The sequence below is a fragment of the Cryptomeria japonica genome, chromosome 5, assembly GCF_030272615.1.
Source record: "Cryptomeria japonica chromosome 5, Sugi_1.0, whole genome shotgun sequence".
Taxonomy (NCBI): Eukaryota; Viridiplantae; Streptophyta; class Pinopsida; order Cupressales; family Cupressaceae; genus Cryptomeria; species Cryptomeria japonica.
In genome coordinates this window covers 470,895,540-470,909,624 of record NC_081409.1, presented here as the reverse complement: position 1 = coordinate 470,909,624, position 14,085 = coordinate 470,895,540, and the positions used below count along the sequence as shown (strand labels likewise).

The 14,085-nt window shown below is 36.6% G+C and overlaps 1 protein-coding gene across 3 annotated transcripts in view; it reads right to left on the bottom strand.

The window, feature by feature from the left end:
- Positions 1-2,297: 2,297 nt before the first annotated feature.
- The window catches only part of LOC131049930 (glycosyltransferase BC10), a 148,265-nt gene continuing 136,477 nt past the window's right edge, over positions 2,298-14,085 (bottom strand). Inside the window, exons 10-11 of one of the 3 annotated variants that reach the window (XR_009106820.2) lie at positions 3,425-3,735; positions 3,174-3,301 (exon numbers count right to left, since the gene is read on the bottom strand). Coding sequence is in view for 2 of the 3 variants with exons in the window: in XM_057984034.2 (XP_057840017.1) it covers positions 2,669-2,911 (243 nt within the window). In the remaining variant the exon portion in view is untranslated. Of the gene's footprint in view, positions 2,912-3,173; positions 3,736-14,085 lie in introns of those variants that run through there. The other 2 variants (XM_057984034.2, XM_057984047.2) reach the window with 2 other exon arrangements.

Here is a 14,085-nt window from a genome sequence, read left to right as displayed (position 1 = left end):
CTCTACGGGCAATGTAAGATGGTAGAAAAGATCCTCTCCACCCTCTGCGGGCAATGTAAGGTGGATCCAGTTTATGCTTGTGTGTGAGCTAGAAGATTATATTATTTAGTTCCATTATATGCTTGTGTGCAAGATGGAAGACTACAATATTCTGATTATGTAATCCATTATTTGCTTGTGTGCAAGATGGAAGATTATGGTTATGTTTCTCCTCCCTAATTAAGAGGGAGTGTTGATTGTAATTAGGGAATGGCAGATTCCAATTGCCCTGGGCAACATTGGAATCCGCCCAAGGGGGCCAGCCCCTTCTCCAACATGTAGGGTTGGGCCTATACCTCACGACACTCCATTAAACCCCAAGCTACATAATAAAACCCCACGCCACATGAAGGATAACGTGCTAAACATGAATAGGGCCAACCCTATCTATAATGCATTTCAATTTAAAAGATACATAAATTAAAGGTCATTAATTTATCTTAAGCCGACATAAATGGATCTTGCACCTCATATAAGTAAAGACACATTCACCTCATTAAAATACATCCATCATCATTCCATGTGAAATACATATATGCCTAATGCGAATTTGAAGAAGCAATATTACAGCGAATTACATTTGCCTTTACGACGAAGTCTATCTGTCATTAAAGGTGCGAAATTCATTCATATGGAGAGTGAACTGAGGTGCTAAGGTTGCAATCCAGCAAAGTGTAGACTTCAGATGCAATATAATGCAGACCTAGGGTTTGGCCCTGATTGTTGTTGGAAGTGTTAAAGGGGGCAGACTTGACAACTTGATGCTTGTGACAGTGCAGTATTGTGGAAGACATTATCAGCCCTAAGTGCAATCATCTTCAAGTACTTGAGATAAGTGTTGTAATCTTCATATGAATATAATCCATAATCAGATCTGAGGATCTTTTATGCCTAAATCTGGAAAACTATAAATTTTTCATCTAATCAATTTAGTTAGCAACTAAATTCTGATTTTATGAGTTTACATTAATCTGAAAGTGTTAAAATTAACACTTTAGACATACATTCTTGTAATCAATGTGATAAAGAAACACCTATAGACACACCTAAAGAACAATGGCATAAAGTGTGATCATGCTTGCTTTTCTTGGGGGCTAAAAGTGGGGCATCTTTCCAATACAAGTGAGCACATTTTAGGTATGCTCTCTTAGTTTTACATTTCACTTTTTATACTTGGATTTTCAAATTACGATTCAAATTTGTATCTCACATTGAATTCTTAGTCATTGCTTTATTTAATTTATGTTCACATCTTTATAATGCACATAATTCAATTGAGGCACATATATATGATTATATTTTGAGATTCATTTTAAATTTATAAGACTTAAAAAGTCGATATTTTTTTTTACCATAGTATATTTTCTCTATTTCTACTTGGTATGTATACACATTTAGTTTTGCCAACACACGAGTGAGCACGAATTTGAGGAGAATGAACAATCTACATCCACTATCAAGACATGCTACAAAGACATCAATACAATCACTCATCAATTTACACTATGCTTAAGCAGAATTAATAATCAACTTTACATTTATTTAAACCATGGGACATTCTTAATCTCTTTTGCTACTACTACTAACTCAAACTACAAGATTGACTAATGGTCATCTTAAAGTTCAATCCTTGCATAGCAAACCCATAATACTCCTTACTCCTTAGGACCAGCATTTTTCCTTAAGATCTTTATATTTCAAAACCCTAATATATCTTATTTATATTTCAATAAGCGTTCATCTACATGTCTTAGTTGATTTTCTTCAGCTGATTAATAATACTCAAATCATATTAAAATGATTTTTTTGTTTTTCTTTTGTTCACTCAGGGTGTGTCCCACTCAAGCACCCGAGCTTGCGCCTTTCGGGTGAGCAGCCAAGACTAATCCTTGGGACGGCAACAACCGCCCATCGGATAAGTTGGAACAAAGAGTCAACCTCAAGACCTCACGAACCTAGATCAAAGACCTTTGGCCAACTACCCGACGCCACCAAGCTGTATTAAAATATTTTCTCTTTACCCGTAGATTAATATAGCTTTTGTATTGGACATTGTTTATTCCCTCTACAATAATTACTTTAAATTAAGAATCAACTCCTTAACCTTCAACCATATTAATAAAGTTCAATGGTTATCAAAAGTCCACCAGTTAAAATGCAAATTTACCTTTTTTTTCCTCTTCAATTTCAAAGCTCACAAAAGCTTTGGACCCAAGATTTGCAGACATCCAATCTCAAGCAACAACTTTATACGAGGCTTGTGCAACATTGATGATTTTATTGTTTTAAACTCAAAGAAACAAGATGTCCGTATTCAATTTTTTACAAGCACGTCGAACTTTTCCTCAGCATTGCACCTCCATGATAACCAAAAGACTTAGGATATGGATGCTTGGTGCATGTATGATATATTTGATTTAGCAAATACTATAACCTCCTCCGTTGGTGCTAACTCGGTCCTTAGATCCAAGAACTACAGAGCTCTTTAAACAATGGATAAACAAGCTCCTATACCCACTGATTTTACCGACCACCAAGAATTGTCTAAGAGAACTCATGGATTAATTCTCAAAATAAAAAAGAAAAAATACATGAACACCCCACAAATTCTAGGTATGTTGTTAATTTTCTAGCGAGCACGCCCAAATGGGCCACTTTTAGAACTTGTAAGATTAGCTTTTAACAAAGACAAAGGTCCCGACTGGTGACCAGGAACTGTTCTGAAATGGCCATCCAAGTGAACATGATTTAATAGCTGGAAAGCCGCACCCCGAGTGAATTTCCTTGCAAATAGAAAACATGGACGCAATGTTCTATTGCTGCTGCACCATTCTGTTCGATATTCGGTAGGATAATACACATGATCAGCACCCTGTGCACCAAAACACCTCTGACATAAGAATGGACAGACAAATTCGTACGCTATAAAACATTAATTATAAATTCCAGAAATCAAATGATAATTAACTAAGGTTAGCTATAACAGACTGGAAATTGGTTATAAATTCTACAAGCCATCAATTAGTAATAAACAGTCAAAATAAATCGAAATCATCCACAACATCATTTTGGCAGCTCAGAGGAAAGTCCGTCTAGCTTATAGAGAATTGTATCAAATTTCAGTAACTTCGTACAATGCAGAACAGAGTGAATATTCTGAAGGGTGATGGAAATATCTCTGCTTGATTTCATTGATGAATGTAGTGCCATCAACGATAGCTACTTCTGAGATTTTAGATTCTGGTTCTGTTTAGATGAATATCTGCAACACAGTTCACCGGTTTAAAGTGAAGTCAAAACTTCTTTAGGCTCAAATAAAACAAATCGCAGAAAAAATACTAGTAGCTTTTACTTTTCTTCATATGTATCTTAAAATTTGCAGAACCTTTTTCTATTCCGAGTTCACCACCAAATGCACACCTACACCTCTCGATTCATGTTCCCACCCACCAACAACCACGAAATCAAACCTCCTTTTCCAGTCTGTTATGGACTGCCGAAGCAGTTCGGTTTAATAATCTCTCGAAGCTGATGTGGACGAGATAATACGTACATGGGGATTCGACCACAGAGAAGGACTTGAACACAGGAACCCGGGAACCCGAGTCGCTAAACTAAATGAGTTGAACTAGATAACTCCATTTAGAAACCCTCATTTGAATTTTGAAATACAAGTTTCTGGACTGCATTGCAATCCTGTACAGAAAGAATAACAGCAATAAGCTGCAAAATATTTTACCTCTTAATACCATAAATTTGGCAGCATGATACTCTACAGGCTTATTGTGTTGCTTACAGATATTCCAGAGTATGCCAATTATAAAAAATCAAGTTGCTTACAAAAATAGGACACAATACAACCAAAAGGTTCATAATAGAATAGACTCAACTTCATTAGATTGAAGATGAAGGAACAACAAAAAAGATTAACAAGAATCTTACGAACTAATTATTTTCACTAAATCAGGGAGATTGTTTGAATATATAACTTTTTTAGATTATTGAAATTAATAAATTTCAAAATCTACCTAGACATCAAAAAAATTATTTTTACAAAGCCAGCTATTACAAACTTTATGTTAATAAGAACTTTGCTATCCCAACATAACATGTTGAAACATGATGCAACTGATTGAATTCCTAATGGTCTACGAGGGCTTCAAATCAACTAATAATAGCAATATTTGACATCATCTTCTTCCACAGTCCCATTACAAAACGAAGCATATTTGCAGCAATTTATCATCTGTTGCATTTGTTTCTGAACCACTCTTTTGCTTGCACTATTCTATATTAGTAGTTCATCGACATGATCAAAGTCAAAACTACAACTGCCACCAATTAGCAACATTCAACCCTACAGTTGACCTTCAGTCACATTCTTTAACTACTAGGAAATCATGCATAATTAGTGTTTTGTTGAGTTCATATTTTAGTTTCACTGACTTTGCTATCATTAACATTTTTCTTTTGAAACTTTCAAACATCTTTAGAGTTAGATGATTTCTTCCATTACTTTCAATTACATCATAATAACCTAGCTACCATATTTCCATTTTCTGTTCAATATTGTACTAAAATGGAGTATGAGCACCTTCTCCCAAACACTATCTTTACCCTAACTTTGTCCTATGCAATCTTATGAACCTGTCTTCAATTAATGGTAAATTCATGCTGCCTAGAAAATATCTAAGCTTTGCTGGAAAAACTCCAATTCATACCTCACATAATTTCATTTAATTTGGTGATATTTTCAATATTTCCAGTTTTCCATTGCTTATTCTCTAGCCAGACAGGTAAGGGGAAAGGGCTTATGTCTGTAACACTGGGTTTGCTCCACTGTAAATGGCTGAAAAAGTCTCATGGAGCTCTGGTAAAGTGAAAAAAGTGTCATCTGTAAAGTGCCCAATAATAAGTTATTATGTAGATTAAGGGAAATACCATTCACCAGGCCAAGCGAACCTTGATGCCCAAGGAGATAATCAAAGGACTTTGCAGCAAGCACACACAAAGAAAGGGCAAGAGGATACCCCCAACAGATAGAGCAGAAAAGCCAAAAGTGACAAACGTTCTCATAGAAAGACACCATAGTAGATGAGGAAATATCTTTTCTGTAATCAATGGATGCTCATCTCTTAGCCCAAGAAATTGACACCCCCCTATTCTAATAAAGGGTATGGTTGCAAATAAGGAAAATAAATCACAAAATATTTGTTTATCTCCTACCCCAACGACCTCCATGCAAGGATACATGAAGTTAAAGTTTGATGGAGCTTTAAAGGTCAATCCAAGCCAAGTGGCAATAGGGAGGGTTTTGGAAATGTTGATTGCTAACCTCTCCTCTATTCAATAAATATTGGAAAGGATACTAATCATAAATGAGGGCCCTAAAGATAGGTTCATAAATAGCTGCAATTAAATGTGGAAAAACTAATGGTGGAAGCAAACTCACAAATACTAATCAATGCCATGAATGGTGGAAAAAACATAGGTTAGAGGCTAAACAAGTTTGTTGCAAAGACATATTGGCTCTGCAGCAAATTGGAATTAACAAAATTAAAACAAAATCCAGATGAAGGGAGATCAAGTGGCAGACTTGGCCTAAATGTCTCTTTATCTTTAGAACAGTTTGGGGGTCCTAGAGATGTTTTGGATTCCTCCCCCACCCAAATGAATTTCTAAGATTGTTACTGATGGATGTGGCTTCATACTTGTAAGGCCACTTGTTTTCACCAAGACCCTTAAAATCTTCCCAATCACCTCTTTCTCATTCCAATCAAATATTTACCTTAACCTATCCCACCCTCTTTTTCATCACCCCCCCACTATTCCTGTGACAGCATCTCTCCTTTAAAAACATGCCATATTTAATTCCAGAGGAGGTTGACCTCTTGGTCTTGGAATAGTTAGCTAGTAAAAAAAAATTAGAGAAGCTAGCTATACTTCATTAAGTGCAACTTTCACCTTTCTCTAAACATAAAGATTGAAAATATGAAATGATGATTGAGAGAGATGAGGGACAACAATTCCTTTATTTATTAATATGAAGCCTGGCAAACGAATTAAAAATGTTAGGGGAAAGGAGAACAATAGAGTAAGAGTGACACTTTTAGTGTTTTCCTTGTCTCGATATGATCCATTAGTAGCAAATGGTGGTATGAAAAAATATTCTTTGGCATAGTTGGATTATCCTTTGCTGCTTTTGGATACAAAGAACTGCATGTGCTGCAAACTGCAGTGGAGGAACTGGGAATACTGAAATAATGCAGCTGACTTTTCCTATTTTTCTTCTTAACATGGTCAGCTGAAACGTGTCTTTATGATGAGCTGAAGACTAGAAATTTGTCCTTGCTTCATCTACTTGTAAGTTATCAGGAATTTTGGTGGGTGATCAAAGGAGTCATGAGGACGCATTGAAATGATGGTATTGCCACCTGTAAAGTATTGGGGCACTTCTTCTAATGCCGCAAAGAATAGTATATTGATTATTAAAGGTTTTCTTGGGATACCATGCCTCAGTGAGTAAGGTTCTAAAATCCTTCATATCTTTCCCAATCAAGTTGTATGAAATCAATTGGAAACAGCTTTTTCACTCAATTTTTTTGTTAGTCTAGAAATCCCAGCCCGAGTCATCTTAGAAATAGAGAAAAAATATGTTTGTTTTCAGAACCAGGTATCTGAAATTTCTAGAAAGATGATACATAACTTGAAGAGGTTTTAAACAGAGACTACAGGAATAAGAACAAAATATGTTTGTTTTCAGAACCAGGCATCTAAAATTTCTAGAATGATGATACATAACTTGAAGAGATTTTAAAGAGACTACAGGAATTAAATTAAGCCACAAATTCACAAGCAGTAAGGGTAAATATTGTTACAAATCCAATTGTACTTGGCTGTATTGCTGTCAACGTCAGTTAAGACACCACAGAATAAAAAACACAATATAATGTGAGCAGAAGATACTGAGTTTTGAAATATAAGGAATTTTTCTAATGTAAATCCTAGAAAAGAGACCTTGTAATATATAAAATAAAAACCTACTAGAACTGAAAATCTAAAATTGAAAACTACAACATAAAAAATTTCAGAAAAATCATCCACTTGGCTTCTATCTCTACATTTATTTTTTTCTGGAGACTGCCTAAACTAAAAGAATACTTAAGTTTCTACAAAGAATAACAAAAGATAACAATTTTCATTTCATATGGTTACGATTAAGGTCAAATCTAAGACAATTTGGAACCTACTTTGCAAAAACATGATCTCGACTTTTTTCGCACAAAAATTGCCTTCCCAAGATCATTATGATTATTTTAGGCCTAAATGATCTATAAGGCCCCAGAAAAAAACATCAAACTCCATCAGATTCCATCACATTATATCCAATAGGGAATCAGAGAGCATTTTGGACAGTGACAAAACTGCTACACATAGCAGGGTTGCAGTTGTGTCATTGTCAAGGTAGTTTGGAATGTGTCATTGTGGTTTCATTTGGGGCATAGTGGTTTTCATTTGTGGCATGGCAAGTTTTCATGTTGTTTATAAAAGTTTTACCTTTTCATTCAAAAAAACTCAATAATGGAAAGAATTCCATATCTCTTCCTAATTGAGACAATTGGGATCATTAGATCTTCAAAGGGATGTCACCAACGATGCATTATAGGAGCCATTAGCCAAGTAATTGGAAGCAACAACGAGAGTAGCAATTGATGTATGTATGCATGAACAATAGTGCGTAGTCAATTGTTCATAGCTGATCTACTCTATGCTCATTGTAATCTTTCCATAGCATTAAGAAGATAGAAGACAACAAAGAGTGTGAGATGCATGCTCCTTGGGAATCTTTGAATTGGTCCCATTGCTAAAGGAAGGAGAGTTGTGAATTCGCAACTTCCAAATTCCAACTGAATTTCCCCACGAGGACAGTCGGTTGGATGATTTTTCTTTCCCTTGGTTGCAAGAGCACTACCATGATTGCAGTACCTAAAGCATCTACATGAACATCAAATGAATTATTCCAATTGGAAAATTGAAACATAGCATAGTCACTAATTTCTCCTTTAGTAACTCAAAAGCTTGTTGATGTCTATCTATCCAATAGAACAAATCAACTTTCCTCAAAAGTTCCTCCACTAATGTGTATGGACATAATTCTTAATAAATAATAACCAATATGTCCCAAAAAGCTGCAAAGCTCGTGTGTCATTTCGAGCACCTCAATTGTAGTTGTGATTTCCATTGAGTCTACCAACATACCATCCTTGCAAATAATATGCCACAAAACCAGGGCCATGAATGTGCCCTTTAAGTTCAGCATAATGTTCAACTGTTGATAGCTCTCAAACATTATTCGAAAGGAATTTTCATGTTTTGCAAACATACATTACATAGTTTAATCATTCATATAAACCTACAAGAAGTCGATGAAATCCTTTAAGGCATTAACCACGATGCATGAGAATGCAACCAATCTTCAAACTAAATGGCATTACATTATAGGCAAAATTGTCCCACTTTGTTGCAAAGGTGGTCTTTGCCTTTTATTTCTTACCAGTTTGGACTTGGTTATATCAAGAGTATCCATTAGTTAAAGTGTATGCATCCCTATTTTCAACACCTTAAAAATTTTCTTCTATAAATTATGTTGAAAAAGGATCTATTATTCATACCTCATGTTAGTTTTTAGTAATCAGATAAGCATTAAGGAATAGAAAATCAAGATGCAAGATAAACAGCCACAAAATCAACACATGACACACATATACCCTGGGAAAACCTCCCTCTTCGAGGAAAAACCCAGCAACAATGTTCAGAACTTATTAATATTAGCAGTTGATCAAATACAATTCACCCTCCTAGAGCAAAGGCCAGACTGACTTATCTGACTTGTAACTTCTGATCTGAACTTGAAATATCCTTCAATCACCAGTAGGACAGATTCGACAGATGAAATACACTCAGAACTTGATACTATGAGCAAAGATGATGTTAGCTGAGACTCAGATGAAGATCGCAGGCCTCCAAGGTGTGATCGCTGGTCTCTAATGTGTGTTCGCTGATGTCCAAAACAAGTTCGCTGATATTGCAGAGACATTCGCTGAAGAAGAGATTATTGCTTGTGTGATTGTAACAAGGCATCACTATATCTTGTATTTATACATGGTTACATTGCCTTATAGGCTAGGTCGGCTAAATACACTTGCCGCCAAAAATACAAATAATATTTATTACACGTTATATGGTGTTTGCTCAACTGCCCAATTTGGGTCCTGCCCTAGAACACGTTACACGTTGCTTATACACCCAAATAGGGCAGCCTCATATGATTTACAAGTTACATTGAATTATTACAATATGTTATTTAAAAGGTTAATTTAAATATTCTGATTCTAGCTATTGATTTCAACACTCCCTCTTAGCTAGGGAGGATTATAGCAAGCAACCACATATTGTAATAATCACATCATGGACCTTTCCATGAAATCCATCTTGCATTGCCCGCATAGGATGGATCCACCTTGCATTGCTCGGAGAGGGTGGAGGAGGTCTTTCACCTCAACCTTCTCCCTGAGAAGGATTCAATGTCACCTTGCATTGCCCGCAAAGGGTGACTCCACCTTGCATTGCCCACAGAGGGTGGTAGACTAAGACTGAGACTCCCTCTCAGCAAGAGTTGTGTTCTCAACAACTCCAAGTCTCTCTTTGAAGTATTCAAACTTCACACGAGCTAGAGGCTTGGTGAGAACATCTGCAATCTGCTCATCAGTGCTGACATATTTCAGCTGAATGGCACCTCTCTGTAACATATCACAAACATAGTGATAATGAGTTTCCACATGTTTTGACCTATCATGAAACACTGGATTAGTAGACATTTTAATACAACTCTGATTGTCACAATGAATGACTGTGAGTTCCCAAGGTTGTCCAAACAACCCAACAAGAAACTTGTGAAGCCACACCGCTTCTCTTGACGCCACACTTGATGCAATGCACTCAACTTCTGCAGTACTCAATGCAACTGAGGACTGTTTCCTGTTGGCCCAGGAAATCACGGTAGAACCCAAACTGAAACAGATTCCTGAAGTGCTCTTTCTATCAGTTACACTTCCTGCCCAATCAGAATCAGAGTAGCCCTCCAAGGTGATGATAGAGTTGATTGGAAACTTCAACCCATAGCCAACTGTGCCTCGCAAATATCTCAGGATATGCTTGCCTGCAACAAGATGAACATGCTTCGGCTTGTTCATGAACTGGCTGAGGGCACTCACTGCATAACAAATATCCGGTCTAGTGTTAACTAGATACATCAAGGATCCAATCAACTGCCTGTACTCCGATGGATCTGCAAAATCAAACTTAGTTGCAGATAAACTCAATTTCTTCAAGTTAGTTTCCATAGGAGTAACCATAGGTTACAATCCAGCATACCAAATCTTTTCAATATATCAATGGTGTATTTTCCTTAACTAAGTATAATTTAATTAGATCTTTGCCATACTTCTAACCCTAGAAAGTAATGCATTAAACCTAGATCTTTCATTTCAAATTCAGTGGCTAATTCTTTCTTACATCTAATGATGAGACTATCTTCACCAGTTAGAAATAAATCATCCACATATAAAACTAGAATTGGCATTTCACCATTAAAAACTTTAAAGTAAAGGTTAGGATTAGCATCATTCTTACAAAACCCTAAACTAACCAAATACTTATCAATTCTTTCATACCAAGCTCGAGGGGCTTGCTTGAGGCCGTAAAGAGCTTTCTTCAATCTGCATACATGAGATTCTCTATTGTGAACCTCATATCCTTCTGGTTGCTCAATATAGACTTCTTCCTCAATGACACCATTAAAGAAAGCAGTCTTTACATCCATCTAATGTAACTTCCAACCCTCAGCTGCAGCAATAGCTATAATAGTTCTAATAGAAGTATATCTAGCAACAGGAGCAAATGTTTCTTCATAATCTTTGCCTTCTTTTTGAGAAAAACCACGAGCTACAAATCTAATTTTATATTTCTCAATACTACCATCAACAGCATGTTTAATTTTAAACAACCATTTAGAAGAAACAATAGACTTACCTTTAGGTCTAGGCACAATATCCGAGACATCATTCTTGATGATAGATTGATACTCTTCGTCCATAGCTAGTTTCCATGCTTGTTGGTTCATTGCTTCTTCTATGCTTGATGGTTCAATCTCAATTATATTGCACATCATTGTAACATAGTTTGAGAATTTCTGAGGTCTTCAGCTTTCTCTAAATGTTCCTTGGGGAGCTGCAAACTTTTCTGCTTCTTGAATTGTGCTCCTAACCCAAAGAGGTCTTTTCTTGCTAACTGCAATATCTCTAGGTCCATCAATTGGATCCAGAGACTCGGGAGGATCACCATGCTCAATACGTTCAGGAGGCTCAATAGACTCCCTCTAAATCTCAGGGTTAGTATCACTATCCATATCTTGATTATCATTAACTTCTCTATCATTATTGACAAGGGAGCCTTTAGATTTCTTAAAAGCAATATTTTCTTCAAACGTAACATCCCTACTTACCTCAATGTACCTTTGTCCTGGAATGTAGACACGAAATGCTTTGGAGGACTCATTGTATCCAACAAGGATACCTTTCTTCCCGGATGGCTCTAGCTTAGATCTCTTTTCTTTTGGCACATGAACATAGACAGGACTTCCAAAAATCCTTAGGTGACTGATATCAGGTTTGACTCCAGTGAAGGCTTCTTCGAGAGTCATGTTCTTCAGGACACGATGAGGGCAACTATTCTGAATATACACTGCGGTCTTAGATGCTTTGGCCCATAGGAAAGTCTGCAAGTCCTAATCATGAATCATAGCTTTAGCTACTTCAACAATGGCTCTATTCTTCCTTTCAGCCACACCATTTTGCTAAGGATTGTAGGGGACGCAGAACTCCCTCTTAATTCCTGTCTCTACACAAAAGTCATGAAAACTACTTGAGGTGTATTCACCTCCATTATCAAATCTTAACACTTTAATCCTTTTACCAGATATATTTTCAACTAGAATCTTAAATTCTTTGAACCTACTTAGTACTTCATCAGATTCTTTAGATCTTAGAAAGTAAATCCAAGACTTTCTAGAAAAATCATCTATAAATGTAACATAGTATAGAAATCCACTAGGAGAAGGAACTGACATAGGTCCACATAAGTCAGAATGAACAAGTGCTAATTTTTCCTTGCCTCTACTTTCACTTTTATGGAATGGACTTTTAGTGTTCTTACCTAATGCACAACCTTTGCAAGTATCATCATGAAAATGACTAAGTTTAGGCATACCTTTAACCATCTTTTCAAGTGAGGGAAGTGCCTGGAAGTGAAGGTGACCAAGCCTTCTGTGCCATAGATCGCTAGATTCAGGAGCCTCATGAATGAGTGCTTGAACAGGGTGAACTAAAAGCTTATACAAACTATCATATCTATTTCCAATAACACGAGTAGATTTAAAACTAGATTTCTTAGGCAATGCAAGTACTCTACCCTCAGAAAATGCTACTTGATAACCTTTATCTTCTAGGGTAGAAATGGAGATTAAATTTCTTTTAATTCCAGGAACAAATAAAATATCACTAAGATGCAAGGAGATACCAGATTCTAAATTTAAAGAAGTATTGCCAAAACCTCTTACCGAATACCGAGAATCATCACCAATTACCACATGAAGGTTGGACTCTTTCTCCATTAAGTCTGAGAGGTGCTCCCGGTATCCCGTGATATGCCTGGATGCACCACTGTCTATCAACCAAGTGTTGTTGTTAGTTGGCACATTGCTGGATAAGGCAGAAATGAAGAGGAAGTCTTCATTATCCTTCGAATCTGCAACTTCATTCAGGTTCGCTTCTCCTTGCTTGGGCAGATTATGACATTCTTTAGCATAGTGTCCAAACTTACCACATCCGAAGCAACGAATACGTGAAAGATCCCTTGGCTTCTTCCTTGAATCGTGAACAGCAGGAGGTCTGAAATCTCTATTTCTTTTGATGTTGTTCTTCTTCCAATGACCACCCTTCCTTTTGACACATTGAGATGCAAGCATGTGATGGTCACCTCCATGAGTGCCCTTGAGCATTCCTCTTGCAGCTAAGTGTGATTCTTCTTGAATGCAATCAGACCGAAGGCGATCAAATGTGGGAAATTCAGATCTTCCGCTTATGCTTTGAATGAATGGATCCTAGGAATCAGGAAGTCCATTTAGTGCAATCATGACAATGTCCTTGTCCACAACTTCATTTCCAATGGAGCTGAGTTGATCCTTCAATTCTGAAATTTTCATGAAAAAAGACATTACTGAATCTCCCTTACTCATCTTGACTTGAAGTAGTTGCTGCCTTAGGGTAAGTGCCCAGCTGATGTTGTTGATCTCATACATTCCCTCTAAGTGTTTGAACATCTCCTTGGCTAAAGGTAGTTTGGAGATGATTGGGACAAGATGATCCTTTACAGAATCAATTAGGAACTTCTTGGCCTTAAGAGCATTCTTCTTGAACTGCTTTAATTCTTCTGGATCTAAGGGTTCAGGCAAATCCTTATCTTTGACAAACTGCAACAAATCAATCTCTTCGAAGGCAAGAAGAACATGAACCTTCCAAGAGATAAAATTAAGAGCCCCATCAAGTCTGTCCACTACTTTCAGACCTATCACCATCTTGAAAATAAAACATTAAACTGAAGGTGAAAGCTTACTGTTAATCTGATTACTTAGAATGAACCTAAAGCTCTGATACCATGTTAGTTTTTAGTAATCAGATAAGCATTAAGGAACAGAAAATCAAGATGCAAGATAAACAACCACAAAATCAACACATGACACACATATACCTTGGGAAAACCTCTCTCTTGGAGGAAAAACCCAGCAACAATGTTCAGATCTTATTTATTAATATCAGCAGTTGATTAAATACAATTCACCCTCCTAGGGCAAAGGCAAGACTGACTTATCTGACTTGTAACTTCTGATCTGAACTTGAAATATCCTTCAATCACCAATAGGGTAGATTC